This window comes from Cyphomyrmex costatus, unplaced genomic scaffold (assembly GCF_001594065.2).
Source record: "Cyphomyrmex costatus isolate MS0001 unplaced genomic scaffold, Ccosl1.0 scaffold639, whole genome shotgun sequence".
Classification (NCBI taxonomy): Eukaryota; Metazoa; Arthropoda; class Insecta; order Hymenoptera; family Formicidae; genus Cyphomyrmex; species Cyphomyrmex costatus.
The window spans coordinates 864,909-891,181 of record NW_017280199.1 but is presented as its reverse complement, the minus strand read 5'-3'; the positions used below and the strand labels follow the sequence as shown (position 1 = coordinate 891,181).

At 39.0% G+C, this 26,273-nt stretch overlaps 1 protein-coding gene across 1 annotated transcript; it reads right to left on the bottom strand.

Annotated features, from left to right (window-relative positions):
* Positions 1-823: 823 nt before the first annotated feature.
* Positions 824-25,797, bottom strand: cmpy (crimpy). Its single transcript, XM_018547346.1, has 7 exons — positions 25,668-25,797; positions 8,214-8,396; positions 7,526-7,711; positions 3,104-3,441; positions 1,873-2,217; positions 1,480-1,680; positions 824-1,271 (listed from the first exon to the last, which is right to left on the bottom strand). The coding sequence occupies exons 1-7, from the start codon at positions 25,795-25,797 to the stop codon at positions 1,026-1,028; spliced, it is 1,629 nt and encodes a 542-aa protein (XP_018402848.1). The 3' UTR covers positions 824-1,025.
* Between the last annotated feature and the right edge of the window lie 476 nt (positions 25,798-26,273).

Sequence of the window (26,273 nt, the reverse complement as noted above, 5' to 3'; positions counted from 1 at the left end):
AGTTGGTAATAAGAGATATTCAATAATCGCTTCAAAAATTTACACCGAACTTTCGCGAATATTTGCATGCAAAAAATGAATACTTTTTACTTCGGTATAAACACTCATCAATATAATACGAGATAATAATGATGGTCCAGAGATCAAGGGAACTAATACTACAATGTAGACCTCTCTTATGATTTTATGATTTTCTTTTATGATTTTTCATTTAAGTTAGAGTCCTACGATGGGTTAACATTAATACATTTACTCTTATATTAATTAATCGTAATTACGCTACATTTTTAATTATATTATAATTTACAGTTTACGCAATGTGTGTGTGTCATATTAAGGGATTCAAGAGGATTCGGCAATTGTAGTACGTGGTTGGTGCAAATTGGCGGTTCTCTCTTGCTTCTCCCTTTTTCTTTCTTCCAAAGTTCATAACACTCACTGCCGCTTACAAATAATACTGAATCTACTCAAAGTATTTTCAGCCGCACCCAAAGAGAGACTTCCTTATGCTGTACCGTGCGCAACATTCCGTGACATTCTTTGCTCCTGACAGTATTTGCTTTAACATCGAATTAGCGAGATGTTAATAACAGCACATTGCATACATCTAGTAATAATTTTTTCTTGTAAGATTATCGACGAGTTGCAAATTAGCTATAATTAACTCTTAAAGGAATCTTTTTCATTTACAAAAACAGTAGAAATTTAGTATATAACTTGAATTTAATAGAATTCTAGCTCTTTATAAATTTTGTATAATTTTAGTAAGATATTTTAGAAATACTTTAATTTTTCAAATAACCATATGGAATATTTCTTCGTCTCTAAATAACTAATAAGCTGAATTTACAAATAAAAGATTCGTTTAAGAGTTAGTAACCGACGTCGCGTAATCGCAATCGTCACGTAAGGTTCATGGAATTTTGTCGGCGATCGTGTATAAAACAGGTAGGGAATCGAAAATTTACTTTTGCATATTGCTCAACGACAAACACACGCTCTCTTTGGGAATCAATAACAGTCTTTTACAAAGGTACAATCTTTTCGTTTCGATGCACCGGGGTGTCGTACACGGGCACACACTTGTAATATTGCGGGGGGTACGACGCATACGATGCTTCCGAGGGTGATAAACGGCCACGGAATCGGCTGCGCACAATGTGGATTATCAGTAGCAGACACAGCAGCGCAAGTACAACGATTAACGTAATCGGCACTGTGCCCCAGCCACGGCTAGTAATTTGATTAATCATGTCGTTTTCCTTAATCGGCTGAAACAAATGTGATAATGATAATTCTTAAATTGCTTTCTTTCGATAGATTAATAATCCATTTTTCAAGATTCATGCAAAATTTATGCGTTCGTAAATATTATCTAATATATAGTTGAGAAAAGAGTTATATATTTAATATTAAAATGTATATAGTATAATACCGTATAACGTATTATTAAGTATGATTAAGGAATACAAAACTCACTGTAATCGGGCACATGGGGCAACAAGTGCCAGGTTTTGGTGGCAATGGATTAGTGCAGGCCACTGAACAGATGGTTTCTTTGCAATTAAGTCGTCCACCAGGCTCACAAGTGCATGTGTTGCAGCTGTTCGGGTGCCAAGTCGATCCCTCCGGATGCGTCTCGTTCAAATGGTCCATGCACGAAGCTCGACAGCGGCATATCTGCGAGGAGAAATACATTAGTGCTCTTAATAATAATCGTTTAATGTCGTATGATATTTCAAAATATGCAGCTTTTTGTTCTTGTACTCTTGTACTTCAATTATTTTTCATTTTAATTAGTTCCATTTTTCTATTTTCATTTATTCCACGCGTAAAATAATAATACAAACAAGAGCGTTGTATTATACTTACGGGGCAACCGCGTTTATTCGTCTTGTAACCGAAGCTGCACCTCTTCCTGCATCCGAGGAGCGGCGGACAGCCGGCGGTGGGTGGCTTGCACTCGCAGAAGGTGCAGTCGTTCTCATCCATAACAAGTTCACAGTGAAGGTCGCACTTGACCTCAGGACAGATATTTTTATCGCTCGCGGTGTCCGGGGTGGTGACATTTAGCGAAGGATAACGCGATGACGTCTGACAGGCACACACAGGACAGCCGTCCTCATCTTTGACGAGATCGCAGTTCAGCCCGCAGTGCGGCAGTTCCGGGCAAACTTTGTAATCTTCCGGTAGCACGTCCGGTACAAGGTCGACCTCCTGGAGAAGACGAAAGTCGTCAGTTTGCGAGATAGAAACCAAGACAGCATTGCCGAGAGGAAACCGCCGGAATTCCTCTTATTCGCGAACTTCGTCTTGCGCGTGATGATTCCGAGAAGAAAGCTTCTCCAGCTGCAGGTACGTTTCAGAGATAAGAGAAACTGTGTCTCTACCTTAGCTAGGTCACGACTGAAAATCCGCGCGCGGCGGACGTTGTTGCGGATGGTTGCATTTAGCTAACGTTGATAGGAAACGTTTCGTGGTGGATGAGGAGATACTGTGTGAGAGATTGCATTATCATCGCCAGCCAACCCAGAACAGTTCTTGTTTCGTATCGTATTCTAGATTGCGTAGTTTTATGTTTGCATTGCCATATCGTGAATATTACATGTCTACACATTATATGTTTACATGTCTATTAATTCAAAAAATATTTTCAAATGTAGATTTATCAATTAAAAATGTTGAGTAAATGTAAAAACTATATATATTAATTATTTTAATACTCTTTTATAGCGTTTTATTTTTTTGTGTTTCCCATATTTTTATTATTTTTCGACATTAAATAACACGACCTAACCACTGTTAAAGCTACACTGTAAAAGTGCAGTGTTTAAAATATTTATGTTCAAAACATCTTTGCAAAATAAACATTTAATAATAAAAGACATTTCAGTTTTAACCGTTTTAATGTTTTAAATCCAAACACATAATGTTTTGTTTATTGAAAACGTTTAAAACTAAAACATGTTTAAGTTTTTATAAACGGAGACAAGAATGAAGCGTTATAATATTTTAAAATTAAATATTTATTCTTTTATATGAGAGGGTACTTTTTTTTTTAGATCTGTTCAAAATGATCCATCTTATTAATCTGTACTCTTACCAAATCATCAGCGCACTCGCAAATCGGACAGTTATCCTTATCCGTACGGAAACCATGATAACATTTCATCTTGCAGTCATCCAGGGACTTGCAAGACTCGTCAGGATCAAAGGTGCTGTTCGTCGGCGACGGGCAGTGAGGGCAACATTCGCCCGGATCAGGTGGTATCGCGTTCTCGCAGGACTTGCACATAGTCGTTTGGCAAGACGCGATTCCGTCCTCGTTGCAGATGCAAGTGATACAGTCGTTCTGTTTCCACTCTTCACCGAGTTTCCTCGAGACACCTTCGTGAATACAGTTCTGTGGTTTCTCTTCAGCTTTTGCCCAGGAAATCGGATCTAGAAAGAAAAAAAAAACCGATAAAGTGAAGTTAGATAAAACAATATACTTACATTGACTCTTTAAACTATTTTACATACATACATTTTATTTTTTTTTTTAATAATTAACCAAAACCAACAGAATAGCGGTAAACAATTTTTTTTCGTGAAAGACACTAAAGGAAATAAAAAAATCATAATTCATATGAATTCAATCTGTTACATAATCCATTAGAAAAGAGCAAATAGAAAACTCAGAGGATTCCTTATCGCAGTGTACATTAAAGTATCGGATTTTTAATATCGGATAAAAAAATATTTAAGGATATTTTTGATAGAACTATTAAGCTGTTCCAACATCATTTCCTCACACCGAGATTTGTGATACGCTAAAAAATATAGGAAATATTTTCTGAAGACACTTTATAAATAACTCAGCATCGCCGCCGGGAAGCGTCGCCAAATATGGTAGTTTGCGAACGAGGGAAACTTGGGGGTATATGAGTGCCTCGGTGTTTCCGGAGTTAGTAAAGTCTTGCATAAAATTGTTGCGACGGATTTTTCGACGTGCACTGAACACATCGTTGGCATGATCTCGTTCGCTTCTCGCGCAAACCCAATCACGTTTTTAACAAATCCTTCAATCTTGATGAACAAATTTCTCTGGAGCTCTACGAAGAATCGCCGCGTTATTAGCAAGGTAACTGATTAATTATGCATACAAGATTACGAGCACGTATAATCGTCGACCGCGCGTTTACGCGCTCCTCTTCGACAATCAAGTCATTATTCGACGATTTTCCAGCGGTGACAAGCGCTCGTCCGGTAATCATCAAAGCGCCGGAAATTGCAGAATCTCATAAAGATTTACAATCCCGCTTAATATTCATAGCATCCTTAACGCGCGCACAAAGTCGTCTTACGCCTGTCGTCGCCGTTAATAACTGGCGAAAATCTGATTATCTACAACATTATTTCGTTACACGGACGATCGAGGAGGATCGTATCGTTGCCATTAAAGCTGTCGAGCGTTCTCGATGTAAAACAGCACGATTAAGCTTCCCGATGACTTCGCTATTCACGCGGGCGTTGTATTTCGCTTAGAGCGCTTTTATTTATGCGCGCTCTTCTCTTCTCCTCTTCCTCTTTACACAAAACCGAGTGCCTGTACGTAAAATTTACATGGCCAAGTACCGCTTGAGTTGGATAGTAAATCCTTAGCTGCTGATCTTTTCTGCATGAGACAATTCGATACGATGGTTTTAGTCGCCACGATGGCACTGATAAGAAATGAAATTGTCGCGTCGCGTCGAGAATTATTTATTTATAATACATTATAAGTAGACAAGTGCATTGTTCTATCTCTTGTAAAAAATTCAATTTTCTCGTGACACAACACAGCTGTAAATACAAGCCATATATATGCACTTTTGCGATCTTCACCTAAGTGCAGTGTGTGTCACCGCGATCAAGAAATTCGCGATAATTATCTTAATTATTATCTCACTACATTAGACGTCGATTTTCGAGCGCGTATCCGTTCTCTGCGTCGTGCGGAAAGAAGCATGTGGGTCAAGCGGTCGACCGTGGATGCGGGTGTATTATGTTCTATCCCCAGCCGTCTCATTTACGAGCGTTCATTCATAACGCCTCCCGAACTTTAAAGTGGCGCATTTCCGTGAAAAATCGGTTGAGTAATGTAAAGAGGCAAAAACAATTTTCGAGAGCCTCTACTGACGCGCGGGTGAACTCCCCATTATTTCCTTGTCGCGATATACGTGCGGACATACGTTCGTGCTGAAAGGGAAAAAATTTGCACGAATTTTTTTCATCGAATACATCGCTTGCTAGCTGGCTGGTTGGTTGCCGGTGGTCCCTCGTGTAATACATTTCCCCCGTTTCACATATAGCTCACACCGCCGGAAAAAGCTAAATTCCTGAGCTTTTGTAAGAAATATAAAAGAGAGGATGTTCTCTTTATATGGCCGGAAAACATTTTTTTTATTCCATCATATTTTATTATTCTGGATGTTTCATTACTCTTTGTAATCTATACTGCGGCGAGAGGGGACGATATCGACGGTCAAAGTTGAGGGCAATAATAGAAGCGCTTTTGTGAAAAAAATATTAAAGATTTAATGTTTCTTAGCAAAGGGAACGAAAGATTGAGAAGAGCGAAAAGAAAGGTGAGTTAAATGAAGATTTGTAAGATCTATGTGCTGCAAAACGAATATCCGACTCAATATCGTCGTAAATCTTTACGAAAATTTATATTTGAATTAATATTCCAGGCAGATTGAACGGAAGATATAATAATTATGCAGGTAGAAAAACGTTGACGACAAATCAATTGCAAATATCGTTAACAGCTTCATTAAATCAGTCGCGAAGTAATTATTTTTGTAATTAACATAATAAAATGTAATTAACATGTATATATAACATACACTTTTGCAGCGAGAATCAGAGTGAGAGAACATCTATCTATATAATTTAATCCCGTTGTACCGCTATTTACCTCAACGTGGTATCAGGGTTTACGTCAATATTTATTATCGCATGTACTTTTCGACGAAAGCGTATTAATTAAACGAGGCATCAACTATGTACGCGTGACCGATAATGCGGACTATGGGCTAATGAATATTGTTAACAAGGTAGAACGTTGTTTAACTGTCGCGTAGCTGTTTAAACACCGTCCCGTGCAATACGGAACTGAAATGAATTTAGCGTATGATGTATTGTAAAACGGTATTTAATTGCCGAGAATTCGATCGATTGAAGAGATGCGATATTCAAAACTAATTTAATCGATCGAAATATATGTACATATATTAAAACGTACATATTTAAATATTCTACGTATCTCATTTTTTTTTTATTTCTTGACGCCATGATCGAATATTTTAATTATTCCGCTCGCAAAAGCTGCTTAAAACTCAGCATTTATTGAGTGTGATATATCGAGGCGACGCATTGATTAGATCACCTTCATATGCGAAAATAACGAAGTACATTGAAAGTATAATTGAGTGCGATAAATCGATATCATTTAAGAGAACCAAGACGAGTCATTTCTTATCCGCAATAATAATATTTCTAGTGCGACGATTTGTAGCTGACCACAGCATGATCGTGGTGATAATATTATTAAATCTTAAAACAGGCACGGAATACTATTAAATTTTAACACAGAGAAATAGAGAGAAAGAGAGAGAGAGAGAGAGATTTCACGAGATAAGAATGACTTCATTAAAATTCAACAGGTAGATCGAAAGTTCCGTAGCAAGAGCGGTGACAGTGTAACTTTAAACGTCGTAACTTAAAAACCGCCCCTCGCTGAAATATCGCATTTGAGCATTATCTCTGCTTACAATCTGCGCGACTAGCATTTATAATGCCGGTCGATTCTGGAATGAATTTCAGAAGATAATAGTAGAGTTGATATTTTTAGAAGATCTCTCTCTCTTAATTAATTCTCAATTTTATAAAAATTACGCAGTAGTTTATGACTTTTCACGTTACACGTGGCATTCATAGTTGAAAGCAGCAGAATTTGTATCATAGAGTTGAAAGATACACTTTGTAACTAAAGTTGCAGGAAACTTTTAAAAACTCCTTGGTGAATTTCAAACGACGAGACAGAGAAAGATCTTGTCGTAATAATCTGCTTCTCTTCTAGAATCTCATTATTCTCGTCACATATTTAACATGCATATATATTTCGTCGCCCTCAGCTTTTCCGTCTCTCTTTTATAAATGGAACACCTCGCGTCCACAGGAAATGCGTTGATTACGATCGAGGAAGTTCCTTCGTGCCGATATCTGAAGTACATTGAGGCTACAAGCTCAACAAACGAGCTTGCCTCGTCAGATTGCAATTCGAGCATCCGAAAGGGAGGGAGAGAGAGAAAAGAGACAGAGGGGGAGAAGGAGAGATGAAAAGAGAGAAAGACAGGACTATCGAAGCGCAAGACTAGTGTGAGAGGGAAAGAGAAGGCAGATTGCTGAGATATCGATCCGATGTACGGCGTATTTCCGCGCGCTGTCCCTATCAGCTGACAGGAGCCCAGCAGCCTCGATTACGACCTTTCGTAATTACCTGAGGGTCTGCAATCATGAAGGGGACAACAGCTACCGGGTGTCTCGGGCTTGGCCGGCCGCACTTCGACCGGCCGTTGACCAGATCGGCACTTGGGTGGCGGACACGTCGGGACGCACTTGCAGATGCCATCGTCCGTTAGGACGCTATCCTCAGGACAGAACGACTCGGTCCGACGATGGTGATCTGCAAAACCGGTGTGATGAACACCACGCGAATTTGTGTTACCGATACTCGTCAAATGAGAAAGACGTATTCTATGCTTATCGCAACACTGTATATAGGGCAATTTATATAATATATTAATATATAAACGGGGTATTTCTTAATTGTCGGCATTTTAATTAGATAAAGAGAATTGTATTTTTAATCTTATTTTATTATTAATCTTTCAATGTGGTGTTTCAACGGCGCGGACGATGTGTGTGTATGTGACTTGATATTTTATATATCTTCGAAACTTTATTTCATCTCGGTTGTCTAAAGTCAACATTATCATCGACCTGACGGTTTTTTCAAACGGCCCGATTTAATCAAAGAAAAAGCTCGCGGTATTTACATCGCTATACCATCGTATCATTTTCTTGGTTCCGCAACAGTTCCGATCTTCCGCGCGCGCGGCCATTCGTTACACTCGGCAAACATTATTTTCCACCGCGAACACGGCCCCTTTTATGGATTCTATTACCTGAGGGAACGCAGTTGTAGCGCGGGCAGCAGTTACCGGGGGTCCCGGAAAATGACCCCCTTACCAGCGCTGCCTGCTGACCCGATCGGCACCTGTGGGGTGGACAATCCGCACATTTGCAACCGCCGCCGTTCCCGTTCGGCACGCTGTCCTGCGGGCAGCCGTCGACACTGTGCGCGGCTCCTTGAAACAGAAAAATCGCCAGTGAGATTAACGTCAGGACCAGAATTCCCGGGGATGGTCGGCGATATGTCCGACGGCACCGTTAAAGCGCTCCACGTCGAGAAGATATCTCCGTGTTGGATACCTCGGGATTCTTCTCCAAACGCTTGAAATTGCGCCAGGCTATTCGGTATACTTTATTATCAATGGTACTTTGCACCAATTTGCTGTCGTACAGAGTACCCGAGAATTACGACCATTACTTTCGTATATTCCTCGACCGATTTAGAGAAAATTTATCGTTGATAGAAACGTTAAGGTACAAATAGCGTCCAAGTCCCGCGAGCCATAATTCTAAGACATTCTACGATCTACATAGAGAAAGATGATTTCAATTATTATTTTAATTTTTAATTTATAATGGCATAATATATATTCATCTCGGATAAGATAGAGAGTTCCAAGGAAATATGTATATTATTACCAGGAACTTGTTCTCAGATGAGGTGGTCTATTGGGTTTCTATATATGCTTATTCAGTTCATTGAGTTTCAAGCTAACGATAACGACTCGAGCGTTTCTTTTTCGTTCAAAATAATATAATGACGGTAGCAATTTCTCGAAAATAAATGTTGCACGCTGCCTTTCCCAGCCTGTCGCGAATAAATCTTTTAAACTCCTTCCCATTAATAACCTAACAGCAAATGCTCTGTAATTATGTTGATATATGTGACAGGCGAACGTGTGCGCATCTCCGTGAAAAAGATGTCGGTTCTTCCGTGTGGACCGCTGCGCGCCGTGTCACAAGTTATACGATGTGTACCGGTGACATTAATATAAATTCCCAAATGAGTAAGGAAAAGAGATATATCCTTGTCAGAGACACGGCGAAAATCGATTATTTTATTCAGCGGATTATCCCGACCGAAGATATACACACGTATTGTGTCCCATGTGTTCGCGGAAGTTCCGTCGTGCTGGAGATACGGAACGAGAAAAATAGTGAACTTGATGGATGTCAAATCGGAAATCTCGGAGGTACGCGATGCGCTGAGGTATAAAGAGAATGATAAGCGGAATAAGAAGATAGTGCGAATCCGTTTTGTTGCCACCGATAAATTCCATTCCTGGACAGTTTTATAAACGGAAGCGAATTATTTTCTAACGATTCATTTACAGCCGCTGCGTCGCGTTTCTGTTTGTTTCTCATATGGGAATAACATATGATATTCTTACGCCATGGGAATTAAAATTCGGGCGAAGTACAAGATCACATCGTAAAGAGAAGTTTGAAGTTAGATATTCAGAAACATCGTATTTAATTACGAGATGGCTATACTTATTCTCGGAACTCTATCACACTACGCAAATGTTCATAACATGAGTCATCGTTGTCTCATACATACTAAATGTGTTTGTTTGCATATAGAGATAATTTCCTGCAGATTACATTCGTATGATCCCAAGTTTTGATCTTGAAAGTTCGGCGAATTGTGTTGTTAGTGAAATGGTTACAATTGGAATTCTCATATTATTATTCATACTAAAAAAATTTTATTTAATAATATAATATTTATGGTAAGTAAATAAATATTTACTCAATAAGAAAACGATAATTGAATTAAATTAAGAGTTCTTCTTGCCAAATAAATATATGTCTACATTTAATAAATATTTAATTAGTCATATTCAGACAAATATTTATTAAATATTAGAGAGAGAGAGCATTCGTTTCAGTTTATGATCTTCCAAATAATTGTATTTTTATTTGCAGTTTATTGTAGCACCGTTGTCGCGTTATAAAAGAATTCTAAGCTTAATCTAAAAATTTTCATAACGTACATTGTTAAAATATGAATCTAAAATAGAAGAGTTTACTGTTGATTCTATCATGAGATAACGTAAATGATATTCCGAGAAAAATATTGAAGAACATAGCAAGTGTGCATAACTGCGAGCGACATCGGAGTCTCTTACAGTTACGTGATATCACAACGAAAAAGCAGATGTGGAAGAAATACGTCGGAGAGAAAAGAAAAAGTTTCAACTTGTCTTTTGTATAGATTCGGAAAAGCAGAGTTCGTACATGTACAGAGAGAAGACATTTCTTTGCTATAGCTGTTAAGGAAAGTGGAATATGTGGGTATTTGAAATTTTGAGAACAATCCTCTAACGGGAAACCGCAAGGAAGAATCCTGCGAAACAAACACACGGATCTTCGAAAGGAACCCAAATTCAGTTACACAAAATATATGATAAGAAAAGTCGTCTTATAAAATACTTTCGTAGAGAGGAATGCCAGGTGAAAACAATCGCAATTTCAAGAATGAAAAGGGTGGAATTGCTTTTACAATTAAAAGTTTCCCCTCTGAAATTTGAGAAAGCGGATTCTCTCGAAACTTCGTTTGCGCGTCCTAATAGACCTTAATCCTGCCTATGAAAGTTTTATGTCGAACGTCTCGCTCATATACTTTTTAGATAATCTAAAATATACATCACATAGAATACACGAAGTACTTTCACCTTTTTGTGAGAGAGCTGCCACTTCAACGACATTTTTTTTATCATCAAAGTGTCCTTTTTATTAACGTTCATTGCCAGAAGTTCCGTCGAAATCGACGATTGCGGTTGATTCGTTGGATGAGTCTGCACATCCTCTTGGAACGCGCGATCCGCTGTATACCTATACTCAGCGAGAGGAGAGATCGATGACTTAACAGCGAGAACGCCGTGTGCATGATGTACTCGCAGTGCATTTCGTGTCACGACCAGTCTGTCGTCCGTTCGTTCTTTGCGTTTCGGCCGCTGACATGACAGAAACGAGAAGATACGATCTTCTCTTTCTCGTTCGGTGCCGGTTGCACGCAGCCTCTTTGTGTTCGGCTTTCGCAATTTCGCGCCGGAGATTTCGGGGTCGGATAAGTCTCGTCCTCGTTACTGCCGCTGGCGTGAAACGGCGAAGAAGAAACGAATAAAACGCGCCTTTCGGTTTTCGACGGCTTTCGGCGTGACTGAAATATACGTCGGTCAAAGGTTATGCCACGGTAAGTCGTTTAACCGAAAGGGTTATGGAGGCTTCTTCCTCCGTCTCTCGCAGTTCGCGAAAATCCCCCTGATATCCTTTTCGGCGATCAAAGGACGATATCCACTGGATTTTATTGCGTCTGTTTAAAGTCACGGTTTAAAGTCTGTTTAACGCTTAACAGTTCAGTCGCTTAAAGTCTTTCTGAGAAAGAGGCATATTTTAGATTTTACATTTATCTGTTCTTCATATTTTTATATATTTGTTATTATCACATACACATCATGACTGTTTCTGAATTAAGATGAGGTTGAAAGCTATTACAATTATTGTAATAAATTTTCGTTATCAATAATTTTTAACATTCATATAAAGTTCATATTCTTGAAGAGCATAGAATAAATTTTTCCATGAAAGAGAATATAAAAACTTATGTCAACTTCAATTAAACTTACTCGATTAATTTTATTTTTTTCTGTCCTAAAAGATATGCTTTATTTGTAATACTGATAATATATGTATAACAAGATATTATAATAAAAAGAGATCGTATGACTCTAATCTATTATTAATAGATTTACCTTCAGTAAATATTAGTGATACAAATATTAATCCAACTTAAATTTCATATTTTTTAATAAATTGATAGTGTATACTGTAAACTACGCAGCAAAACTTGTATTAATTATAAGATGGTTCACGGATCACAAGATATGCTATAGATATCAAGTTTAATTAAAGATTCCCTGTAAGGCTTTAATTAACAAAAAGATGTAGTTTATATTCCTCGATCGGCTTATAAACTTTCAGAAAATACAGATGAAATTTCGGACGTCCGTAAAAATGAATTCGTTGTTCAAGAGTAATTCGAAAGGATGGGGCGACATGATAGGGTAAGTGCTCTTTTTTCTCTATCCTTACGTCCCTCCATAACTCCCCTATTTTTTCAAGGATCCTTGCCCACGGGATCGATCGACGTGTTCTTATCTGTACCCTTCCGTACTTTAAGCGTTCGTCCTCGGCAGATAGTTCGCCTTGGGCACGCGTAAATCCCTAAAGATATCACAGCTGGATAGACTGAGAAGTAACCAGCAAAATTAACTTTAAAGGGTAAAAGATAAGGCGAGGAAGAAAGGATGGGCGAAAATTAGCTTTCGTTCTCAGAGAGAGAGAGAGAGAGAGAGAAAGAGAGAGAGAGAGAGAGAGAGACGGTTTTGGGAAACGAAGCAATATCCACGCGGTGGAATCGCGATTCGCGCTGCGATACGATCGATGTACCAGCTGATTTATTTCAGCGAGACGGTACGATATACCTCGTGAAACGATGGAGGTGAATGAGGAGAGGAAAGTGGGTAATTTCCTGCGAAAAATAACATCGTGCGGTGCCCACGAAACGGGCAGGCGCTATGAGGAGGAAGTCCTGATTGCTGCCCCCCCGTTGCTCTTTCGACAGTGACGAATGACTGACGAAGGTTCGTTTTGTATTAATAATCGCGCGCGCTCACACTCTGGACACAATCTTCCTCCAGGAAGCGTATTCCCAATTGAGTATTATACGTTATCGTAGTGTATTATCGAGCGTGCACGAAATAAACGAAAGTTCACTTGAAAAGGAAAAGATGAATTATGATAACAAAAGTTTCATCTCTAAGATACTTTCTTTGATCAATATCGCTGAGTTGCAGGTTTTAATGAAAAGAATATTGTATAGAACGAATTGTGTTTTATTCCTGTCGATTATATCTATACAGTTTGCAAACGAGATCACATAATATTCGATTAGACGCGCGCGTATACGAATATAATTTAGCAAAATTGATACGGTGACCTCCAAACACTGAACGGAGACTGGCTACACACATTTTTATACAATCTATGGTACATGCTGTTACACGAGGACATGGAAAGAAATACCATTCGCTGCAGAATAATTACATCGTCGAAAACAATGCCAATGGAAAATATAGGGCTCGATCCGATTGGACGGTTTGCTATTTGGCCAAAATCGCGTGACCGGTATGCAATGGGCGGTTTGTGCCTTGCTTGCGCCAACAATGAGTTCATTTGGTATGCAAGAGTTAGCGGCTGAGTCCAGACCAGGAGGAGGCTAATGCAATATCCTCTCGGTACGAGAGCCCCGCTCGCTGTCAGTTCTCTCACGCGTTTTACGTCACGACAGCCTTATCCCGATACGCTTTTCCATATAGTTGCTGTATTCGGCACCATCCTCCTCGCTTTTACCGCACGGCGCGGCGCGGCGCTGCACCGCCCGGCGCAATACTAATCGTTGTACTAATTTGGCATTTCCACGCCGGGCAATCGCGGCCGTAATTGTTTATTTATTCCATTCAATCGTATTCTCGTTTTTCATTACGCGCCCCGATGTATTTCCTCCGTCGTTATCGCCTCACCCTCGTAATTTATATTTCTGTTATTATTGGAAAAGTTCTCTCTACCCCGGAGCTCGATGAAAATTTATTTCCAGGCTCGACTCTCTTTCCCCCTCTCTCTCTCTCTCTCTCTCTCTCTCTCTTTCTCTCCTCTCTTCCCTTCCTTTTTCGTTTTCATTCTTTTTTTCTATTTCTCATTCTCGCCATCGATTTTCTCGTTTGGGAAACTTCTGTATTGCATACCATGCGTCATTGTCGTATTAATCGTAAGACTGATTCGCACCGCGTAATACCGACGTCATACTGACAGCTGTGACACTGTCACAGTATGACATGTGTTCTTATTAGATCGCCAACATACATGATACTGCTTTCAGAAATATCAACGTTTATATAAGAGCGCGACGTTACAAAGAAACTAGCTAAGCAAAAACTCGGATAGCTATACTGTTTAATAATTCATGGTTTACTCCGACGAGAATCGCGGCAAGAATGTATTTTCATATTTTGCGCGACGAGAATAGAAGCCAACTTGTTGGCAGGAGTTGTGATTTTTTCGAAACTGATATGCCAAAGCTAAAGGAATAAGTGTGCAATAAAAATACAAACTCGTGCCTCCTGGCTGCCATCAATGCGTCTCGTATTTATCTCGCCAGCTCTTTATATCTTATCCTGACTCTTCTACCTGTCGTGGTCTTTATGCCAAAGCTGAGGCAAAAACAAATGACGCGAATTGTACTCGAGGTACACGAGAGACGACAAAGAATTGGCCAAGAGACGAAAAACTGAAGAACGTTTGCAGCACTCGGCATCTCGGCTTCGGTCCTCCTCTTTGTGTTCTCGTCAACTTCCCTGCTGCTGCTGTTGTTACTGTTGTTGCTAGCAACGGCCGACGACAACTACCGCAACAGCCTGCTACAGCCGCAACCAGTTAATCCGTTAACGTTGGACCCGTTCTCCCAGGCTCTACCACCAAGATACACACTCGAGTTACTAATTTACGTCCGACGTGACGGCACACCCTTTGCCTTGCTGGTAACTCTAGCACTTCGCCAACGACGTCAAAGTAAACGGCTTCGTTGCACGCCAGGTAAACGCTATGCGCGCACATGAGTGCAATACACATACACACATCCCTCTCTCCTGCACGAAGATTCTAGACTATCCATAACATCCCTAAAATGCAAATTGTTCTAAAATCGATCTATCATGGATTTGAGAGTTTGTGTCGCAAATAAATTCTGCTATCATTAAATATAATTAATGCACTAATATGCATGCGTGTGTGTAATTATTTGATTTATTTAGTAAAATTGCACCAAATTAAGAAATATAGATCGATGTTTTGATAAATTTTCGACAATACGTTTGCTTTGGAAGAAAATAGTGATTTGAGGTCTCCTATAAGTGGTATAGGAGAGCAAACTGGAAACTAGGTGATGCGGAGTAGTTACTGCGATCTTGAATAGAGGAATGCGCAACCCAAATGTCTAACTATCTTTGAGAATGCTTTGAAGTGGTTATCTCAGATGTCAGGTTATTATTCAAAGGGCACCAATTCGATAACCACAAAATCTCCTATTAGTTTGTGCCGCGGAATCTATTCACATGTTAAATTACTCATACTTTTAATTAAAAAATTAATTCTTTAGTGATTAACTGTGTTACAATGTACATTTGATAATAAACGATTTATTAGGATGTGACTACATATAATGTGACTACGTATTTAATTATTTATCATTTCATTTTTTACTTTATTCATATATAATCCAACATTGGTCAGGTTAATGAAATTATTTGTGATTCACATAAGCAAATAAGTACTTTAAACACTTGAGATTATCTTTCTCGTCTCTCAGCTTTGTCTGTTTCTTCGACCGCATTTAACCACCTCTGACATTTGAAAATTATAAATTCGTTAGCCTACATCATCCACTTTGAATCCCGTTTCTACTGCAACGGGTTAACTGCACATTGACCTTGCATGCTACGTCTGACGTCAGCTAGTAGTACGATCGTTATCCGATGAAATTATCAATCGATTCAGGTCCCCAAGATAGCTCGACCCGGTTTGCCAGTCGACCCGATTATTGTTTTCGGATGGTACACACGACTTCCGTAAGCACAGTGACATGAGATGGGCTTCGTCGCAGTACGCAATATAATCAGGCGGTGGCAAAGCAGATTGAGTGGCGAGGTGGACGTTAGTACAGAAGAGATTAACAAACACACGTACGCACAAGCAACGCAAGAGAACAAACAACACAAGTGTAGGCAACCGAAAGCGGCACTTCGCGTAAATGAAAGTATAAAGGCGCAATATATACAATCCGTCATATACCCCTTCATCTAGGTCCATTTCTCGTACACTCCGAGGACACTTTCTAGTATAATGAATCCATTTGTCGTCGTCCAGTATAATCGCCCTAAATGAATTGACGAAATTACTCGCGAAACGAATCCGTTGTGGAACGAGTCTTTTTATATAAACGTAATTTTCTATATGCGTGTATATTAATTGTAATCTTAAATTTTCTCGTTATAATTTTAGTTTTAATTTTTAATGTATATAGAATTTAATAAATATTGTCAACTTTATTTCGGCTTGTTTTATGCCGTTTATTTAATATCATAATTTATCGTTCTTAAATTTTAAGTCGGTGACTAGTTTTATAAAAAGAAACAATGCATGTTAGATACAATGCATTTGAGATATATGATACAGCTATATAATAAAATTATAAATAAAATCAAGCTGTAAATTATCGTTTTTTATGCAATTCATTGTAATAAAACAACTCTGTTTTATTGTATTAAAACAAATTGGTTCTATCTAATTAATTAAAAGTGCTATTGTCCACAGGTTTCTTGGAAGTATTCTTAGTAAAAGATACAAAAACATTAGATTGTGCAGTCGACCCAAATATACGGTAAAACCAGCGTATTCGTAGTTAATTAAACACTGCGCTTGAGAAGTTAAAAATATCATAGCGGGAATTACAATCTCCTGTTTTGCAGAAGTAAAAATTTATCATTGCCTCGGCTAGATTCGCTTGCAACGTCACGGTCGGTTTTACAACAGATAAACTTTTTACGCAAACTTTTTGAGAAACAACTTTTTCAACGTTTTTCCTTTTAACGTTTTTGTACGTTAGCAATTATTTACGACTGAGTTGCAACGATCGTTATAACTTTCGTAATTGCTGGAATATCTATGGTAATACAAACGACAATCCGAAATCTTTCTATTATTATATATATTTCAAATTGAATTTGTCATCTCAAATTTAATTCTAGTCGAGAAGGATTTAAAATAGAAAATACCTGTTGTTCACTTAAATACTTGTTCACTTAATCAATATCAAAAGCAACAAGTGCTTTTTGCACATATGAATACATTATTTTATTTTCAGAAGAGTTTTATCGGTATATAATTAAAAAACAATTGAATTTTTATTATTAAATTGAACTTTGTATTTACGTTAGGATCTTATTATATCAGTAGAAATTATCTACTATAGAATTCGTTTTTTGAAAACTAGAGAAGAGGGAAATACACGGGAAACATCAACGAAGCACTACGAAGTTTATAAAGAAAATGTGTATTAAATATGTCAAAAGTTTCCACCGTATTTATGAAAGAGCGAACATTTTCATCTCATAACTTTGCGTATTCACAATTTAAATGTTAAACGTTTCATGAGGATCGTCGGCATCGCGCGGAAAATATAAGGGGGCGCATCAATCCTTCAACCTCGAATTAAAGAAGCACTGCAGCTGGAAACCGTCTTGATTCGAAAGTCGCGATTTACGGCAACAGTCTCTCGAGTTTTGCTTCAACTCGAGCATAAGACTTGCAGGTCGCAATTCAAGAACGACTTTCTCGTTGCCCGCGAATTAAATTGATAATTCGGCGTTATTTGTGTAACTATTCTGCACACGTTTTTTCAACTTTGTAATTCAATTAGGAAAACCGAGCCAGCTGGCCGTTTTAATCATGTTTCCAAACAGTACGATCTCATCTCCGAGCGCTTACCCGCAAGCGAGATTTCCTTTTGTCGACGACAATTCTTCTCTCATCCGATCATCGAGAATGCGGCCAGAAAATCGGCCGCGTCTTTGACGACTTTCCCAAGGATGAGCGAAACGAACGGAGAAAAGCGAGAGAACTCTTCAACGCGTACGCGAAGCTTTTCGAATTTACCCTCATCTAGTTTAACGGTCGGCAATCTTCTCACCGAGCAGAATGGAAGTGGTATATAGATACGCGTGATTTGAAGTTTCCCGGGAGAGAGCATCAGTAAAGAGTAAAACGACCAACTATATTACACCATAAATTGAGAGCGAAACGTTTAATCTAATATGTTTGCGATTGTAAGAACGTAACGTGATTCGATGAACCGAGAGACTCACAAATATTGCATTTGAATAAAATTATTACGTTTTTAATTACACGTTCAATTAGACATAAGTTTATTTTATTTTGTGAATGAAAAATATATATATTAACAATAACTGTACACAATTTATCTTTCATACAAATAACTAGGAAAAGTGTTGCAATATTTGTGTTGGAAGAATATAATATTTATTAAATAAATCACTTTATCTAAAGTGATAAATATTCTCGTTTGATTGGGAAAATTGTAGTAAAAGTAATTTATCGTTGCCTCGATTGCGATGCGATGAATGAGGCACTACCCCCCAAAATTGAAAAAAAAAAAATGGTAGTCTGCGTGCTTTCTTGCAGCATGAGATTGATGAGAGAACACCTCTATTAAGCTTTCCACCATTTCTTTCCATTCGATTGTTCAAATAGACAGAAAATGCCTAGGACTTATCGATCGCAATGTGTTCAACCTCCAATCAAACCCATCGGTTCAAATTAAAGTAAAGGTAAATTAATCGATCGCAGAGTACATATGGTTAATTAATCAATCTGTTATTTCCATGTAACATACTCTCGTAGAGTCACTGTATTTGAGATTTGCTTAATTTCTAATACAATACAATACATTCTTGCAATTAACGAATGCAAATAACGCAATATTATATCAGTATTATAACATTATCTTTATTACTATAAAGCAAATTATTTTCTTTACTTCATTAAAAAATGTATATCGGTCAAGAATGAAAATTAATACAGAGAGTTTTCATTTATTAATTTGATCATGATAATTATTTTATTATGTAACAATTTGGAAACGCAGAAAAAAGTGTAGAACAGAGACTGTAAGTTGACCATGTAAAACTGTTTAATTTCGTTTTGCCATTTCAACGTACTTTTTCTCACCTCTTTTTCCAGCGCTGTGTCTTCCTTCCGCTCGAAGTCGCTGGGATTCCGTAACTCATTTATCGTAATTCATTTGTCAACGTAGAAACTCCCCGAGATTTCTCTCGACACGGTATCGAACAAATGAGCGTGGAAAAAAATTGTTATTCGGCTGACAAACAGATAGCGTAAAAATGAATGAAAATGAAAACGGAGAGACATCAATAAATAAGGTATCATGACTTCTCTAAGAGTTAATTCAAAAGGATTTTGTAATAAAAAAAGCTGTTTCGATGGTATCCACACGTGTAAAAATGGATATTTTTATTAAAATTTCGACGACATTTCAGTGATATTTACAAATGTTACATTTTACATAACATGTTCAACGAAAATCGAGTGCAAGAAAAATCTCATTGAAGTCTCTCAGCGACAGTCAGAAACTACGACGCTGATTAATCACTATTATTTTCTATCAACATTTTCGAGGGTCAACATTCCCAGTAATTCTCATTTACAGATAATACATTTCTTCAAGAAAACAAGATACGAGATAGAATCATGTCGGAATGCAAACGATAACAAGAAATGTAACGTAAAAAAGGGGCGACGTTCGGGGAGAGTCGGCGCCATCATTAATTCTTTCCGCCCTTTTGACTGTTTTCTGGATCGCGTCACGGTCGCTCTTCCGCAATGTCGACCAACACGGTGTGCTACATGTTACCTTGCAGTCGTGTAGACATTGTGCACGATAAAAACGCACGGGCAAAAACGCGCCCGTTTTCTTTGCGCGAAACGGCTCTTTCAGCCCTGTTTTCAGCATCGCAGCCCACGTCTGCATCTACATTTCAATAAGCGGTGCGGAAAACGGACGACGCGCCGAGACTTTCTCGTTAGTGAAGAGAGAAAATGAACGAAGATGCGAATAGACGCGTTGCGTCAACGTCGAGGGCTTCCTCACAATTACGCGAAAGCGTTTCACGCGATGATAAAGCGAAAAGATGCGCTGCTGCTGCTGCTGCTGGTGCTGCTACTTGGCAGCACGTAACAGCGTACGTCAACGCGCAATTCATTATTAAATTGGTAGAAATCCAGACGGAAGGATACACGCGAGACATGGTTTGCGATTTGACGTATCGTCCGTGATAAAGAATGTTCATTGGTTTATGTCAATAAAACAGATCGAAAGAGCGGAATTTAATTAAAGAGAGTCTCTCTTTTTTAAGAGATATAAGTTCTTGAAAATTACAGAATTCGGAGATAGCTTTAAAATAATAATTAGTAAATAATTTTCATATTCTTCACAATATTCTGTTAATTTATGGAGAATCACGCAATTTATGATTCATTAAATTATATTCTTATTTCGATATCCCGTCATGCGCTCCTCGAGTAAAAACAAAAATTTACAAAGTTCCTCATTTTCTAGAGGAATGATAATAATATTAAATGTTAATGGATACACGTCATTTTTTTTTTTTTTTGATGGAATTTGATTGTTCAAAGCTTATTCCGTCAGAGTAATTCAAATATAAAATGAATGCGAAAGTCGGCGATGCGTAAATATCGGAAACAGCGTTTCCCGGACGGTAACATCGATAATTCGATTCGTTTTCGTTAAAAGCGCGCAGCTTAAAAAGCAGCGGCGACGTTAATTCACAGCGAACGCCTATCAGGCGTATTCAAGCGTGGCGCGCATTGAAAATCCGACAAAACTTTCGGCAAATTGAATCCAGTCTAATGAAGTGCTGCAGCTGCATCGAAGTCAAAACGTCAAGTGTATGTACGTTGTCGTGTACGCGTAAATATTGCCATTAAAAACGACGAGCCCGGGGAGCGCGTGTGACGCGGAGAATGAAATATGCCGGGAAATCATTAGCCTAATTGAAATTGGATACACGCGTGAAATGGACCTAATGACTGCGATTTCATTCGATTTTCCGTCGTTGACTGAACCTCATCTGACGTGCAACTCGCGGCAAATCGCTGATGAGAACGTACCTATATTACTGCGACCTGCGTAATATATCAATAATATGTTACTTGTTGAGAGTTACCCTCCGCGTGAAATACATTATAATGCACTAGCGAATGACAACAAATTAACGTAGCGAGGTGTTACGACATCATTGTTTTCAACGGTCTCGTTTAGTACGAGGCCACTCTTACACAAACTATACATATATTATATCGCGTTACGGAAATAACTTCTCGTTAACGGAATTCAATTAATGTATATTTAATTTTTGTTACAATGTGTTTCACGAATACTTTATCGAACTGAATCTCACTAACAGAGGCGATTCTTTACAGGATCTACATCTTTTTTTTAATATCTACGTTAGATTGTATTATATGTGTTTCATGAACACTTTATCGGACTGAATCACTAACAAAGGTAATCCTCTTGGACGTAGCAAGAATCACGTGATAGGGATTAACTTAATTAACTAATTCCTGGAAAACGGCGCGTGTTCCTGACATAAACTTGCAGCTGAATGTGGACTAGATCCCAGATGTATTGCAGCGAGTTCAGGTGCGGCTTAGCGTTTCACGCTCGTCGCTCACGTATCACCGGCATTACTCGTAGCAACGCTTATGTAGCATGCTTAAACAGTGCTCCGGCGTGACGCTGACGCGCACAGGATCTAATATGAAAAATGGTCACGTGGAAGTAAGACGTGCAATCTTTGTACCCGAGATATGTCGATAGAGCCGAGAAAAAGATTTTTAAATACGCATGTACCTGTATAATTGCATTATGTATGCAATAAATTCTGATTCCGTAATACACGTATGATATTCGCGCAAACGTATTGTATCGTGTTTCGCTGTTGCTTCGAAAGTCCTTCCTCGGGAGTGTGGAAATATGTAACTGCGCGTACACACATATATATACACGTACCTATAATAACTATAATGTTCGAAATCACAAGTGCAATGGAAACGCGCACGTGCATTCGCTGCCACCGCACATTCGTGCTAACGGCTAAGCTACGTACATCATATTTATTCATAGTCGCGAGTACATGCATCGCGGATTGATTCAACCCTGTTACGGGCGGAATTCTCTCTTTACGAGGTAGAGAGAGAAAGAGAATATGCACGGAGAGAGAACGCGATTTCGCTGAAAATAAAAAAAATTTAGCTAGATATACATTTGATTGTCATACATCTGAAAATGATTTTGTCAGACCATCCAAATTTTTAGGACGAAATAATTGTGACATTCTAACAACCAATTTGAGTGTCCTATATCTCTTTGGATGGGGTTTAACAAAATTTTTTTTATTTTTAGATCCATATCTCCCAGCTAAATTTTTGAATACTTCAGCAAAATCGTTCTCTCCGTGTTATTTCCCGTATATATCGTTTCTGGTATTGTGCTACGTGGCACATACCATTTCCGGTGCAGCGAGCAAATGTGTATACTCCTAACGAATGCATTCGCGAGTCACAACACCCAGTGGAGTCAGCGTCCGAGACGTTGCGTCAAGAAGTCGCGTCAAGCGACGTTGTTAATGTCGACCGTTGTCGGCGAGGTTTGGCTCGGTCCTGGGGTGAATTTATGGCGCATCAAAGTTTCGCAATTTTCTGGATCGCCGGTGTTCGCGTTCCACGCGATGTTCCGCTCCCGCGAGCCGTACAGTCGTGTTTCTTTCCGCGCTAACTTTCCGTCCGACGACGACGACGACGACGCGACGCCCCGGTTGCGAAGAGTTTCGCGAGTGCTCGTTCGGAGTAAAACGGGAACCCTCGCTCGATATCCCCTCATGGCTCTTGATCCACGGATTTGCTTGCGTGAAATATCCCCCTCCAACTAAGCAGCGCCAAACGAAAGTTGTCAGTGTGATCAAAAAGTTTCGCGTGCGCATTTTAAAATCGCATCACGGAGTCCGCGCTGGATTTGCATAATGAGACACGCATTAACGGACACGATGGGCCTCTCTTCGTTCAAGTTTGCATGTTTTACCTCTACCATGCGCTTTAACTTTTATCGTGCACGGGGTTGTAATTGCACAGTCGGGCTTTCATGATCACGCGAACTAAATTAATCGTATCAATGATAATTATATATATAATCGACAGTTTCTGTAGCAATTAAAATAAGTGATGCATTTTGAAAGACAAATAAATGGGGGCGAGCTATATTTTACAAATTTCATAATTCCATATTTTATTTCTTTATTTAATTCTCAAACAATCGCAAAGGATATTACATTTCTTAATATAATATATAAGAAAGTACGGTTTGAGAAGTTACTGTATTACCGAGGCGTTCGTTCATTTCAACGAAATGCTCGCGATGTTCCGCAAAGCAGGGGACGGCCTGCATTTAATATGTGCTGCGCACGGTTAACGGAAATCGATTCCGTGATTTCAAAGAAATCTTCCTTTATCAGAGACGGCGAATGCTTCCCTCCTTCCTTCCGCGTAGAGTAGCTCGATTACATTATGCGGCAACACACGCGCAAGAGGAGGATTCAATAACTACGACACGCTATCTTCTCCACCTACTATCCGACCGTTCTGGAAAAAAGAGCATGCTTTTGCAGCTTCCTGCGTTTCTTAGTCGCACACACGTAGTTTCCTACACGCGCTAGATCGTCCCCTTCATTTTCCTTTCCGGGATAGCGATTCAGCGCTATACCATGGGGCTGCGTGGGGAAGAAGGAACGAACGAAGGATTTTCACCTACTTTTTTGCGTCCTGGGCAACGTATTCATCCCCGGGCAGGAAGTTTCTTCTGAGAGTTTCGTTACTTAAGAATTTCGGAGAAGAGAGAAAAGACAGAATAAGTGAGAGAAGAGGAAAGGACGCGAGAGGCAACGGCTCTTCGAGTGTAAAGAAATCGCGAGAGAGGTATTTCGGAAATGCGGCCAGGCCTGGAATTCCCTTATCGCTCTCGCGCGCGCGAGCGCGTGTTAGTTGCAAAATCGCTTTACCAAGGGACTACTGAGGCTTTTTCAAAGAGCGTCGCTGATTATTATTGCGCATATCTCATTTCACAAAACTGGTTTACGCGCGAGAAATTTCTCTCCAGTTTTCATTACGTGGCGTTCTCGTTAAAGACTTCAGGAAAGGCACGCTTAATTTTCACTCGCACAGAAAAATAAGCAAGCTTTTCTGGATTAGACGTGCAGCAGTCCGTTCTTTATTTCAATGAATGAAAAACGTCAACGATATTACGCGAGTACGCGTGATTTTGCAAATAAACGTTGGTTATAGTTGACGGCACTTCTCTTCATCTCGCGCTACTTACAAGTTATGACAAGTTTGGACTGTTAGTCCAAATATTTAAAAACTGGTTTTAAAAACGGAAAGTGATATGATGGGATTACGCTATTATATAATACAGCAAAATATTGTTACCAATTCTTGTTCCAAGCAAACTCATTTCATATGTGCTCAATTCAAATTCTCAATAAATACGAAAAGCGTTTGCTAGCAACGCCTAAGAAATTGCAAAAGTGCAGCAAGTAAAAAATTCCATTTACAGGTTGGAGCGAGCTTTTGTAATCAAATTCGTTGGGGGATGCGTTGTGCATATCTTTTCTGGAAAAATTCGTTCACCGTAGATTTCTCTCAGGTGTTTTTCCGCTGAAAAATTTAGAGGAACCGTTTCCTCTAAAACAAAAAGAATTCCCCGTTTCAAGCTTGCGAGCGGATCGATCGCGCAAGCGTAAAGATCCACACGAGAACTTGCATAACCAAGGGGACGGCACTTCGTCATTTCATCGATGGTAACAGATTCGTGCAATTTATCAGAATCGTCGAAAGATTCTTCGAAGTGTACCTTGCCATAGAGTCCTTCAACGCTTTAGTCGTTGCCGACGGCAACTGAAAAGGACTCCTTTTGGCTTGACACTCTTGGGGAAAAGATCCTTGTGGGCAACGATAAAGTTTCGAATGTCATATACAGGTTCGATCAACACAAGGTATGACTGAGACGACTGATTCGTTCGGTCTTCTCTTTCTCTATTGGAAATATCAAAGAGTAAAAATTTTCTCTGTTTTCGCTCTCTCGTTCAGTTATCTGCTTTATGTATGTGCGCTCTTGTACTATGTATACATATATATTACACAAAAATATATCGTGAAGATCACCGTGCAAGAGGAAGGAGTCTGATGATGTAATATCGTAATCCAGGATAAGAGATTGCCGAGGGAGATTGAGGGGCAAAAATGTAATACCTGATAAAATAAGAAACTCGCGTAACTCTGTTTGGACTTTTAACTCGAACTTTCGCTTGCGATAGATTATTGAGCCCCAGGAACAACTAATAAAAATAATCAACAGAGAGAGAGAGAGAGAGAGAGAGAGAGAGAATTTTGAAAAATGGCACAGTATTGATTTAAATAAAATTCGATCGGCTAAACGAAGCGACTTCACTAATTTAACATTTCATAGATTAATCAATATAGATTAATTTTTATGCAGTATCATTTAAACACCAAGTATTGAAAGTTAATAATTGATTATTATCGATTGTTCCATAAAAGTACTTTATTTCTACAAGATACTGCTCTCTGGAACAAAGGAAATATATTTTACAAAGTGATACAATGATTAAAAACAGAAGATAGAACACGAAAAATACTGAATATCGATTTTGATGGAGAACCACAGTTATCCGTGAATATCCTCTCTACATCCAATTCTATTTTGCTCTCGATGCCCATTCCTTCGCTACTTCCCTTCTCGATTCCACGGCTTTGCGGTTTGTACATCCGTTCACATTGGTTTTCTCTACCCGCCAAAGATAACGATTGGGGGGGGGGGGGGGGGGAGGAGGGGAGCAATTATAAACTCTCTCTTCGTTTCTCTCTTTTTCAGGAGATTCTTCGATCACATTCGTACAATGGAACTTTGACGGAGGTGAACTAGCATGAAATACCGAGTGATCGGTATATAACACACAATCCTTGTTATGAGATATCGATAATCTATGTCAGGAAATTCGGGTTAGGCAGGATTTCCCATCGCGGGGAACAAATTGACTGTTACGCCAACTACCTTGATGGATGCATGTAGGATGTATATGGGTGCTACTGCGAGTTCACTTGCGAAATGATATGTTGCGTAATTGGTATGCGAACGACTAACTTTTGCAGCCTCTAAAAGCAGTGTGCGTTATTTTCAATATAACTCGAATATAGATGCACTCTTCTGGCTTAATTAATTTTTTTTATTTAGTTTTTTATCT

Excerpts from the sequence above, each read along its gene's own strand:
- cmpy (XM_018547346.1), bottom strand. The coding sequence starts at position 25,797 with ATGTACAAACCGCAAAGCCGTGGAATCGAGAAGGGAAGTAGCGAAGGA. Across the intron at positions 8,397-25,667 it reads TCCATCAAAATCGATATTCA|GAGCCGCGCACAGTGTCGAC; the intron begins GTATTTTTCGTG and ends TTCTGTTTCAAG. Across the intron at positions 3,442-7,525 it reads TCATGATTGCAGACCCTCAG|ATCCGATTTCCTGGGCAAAA; the intron begins GTAATTACGAAA and ends TTTTCTTTCTAG.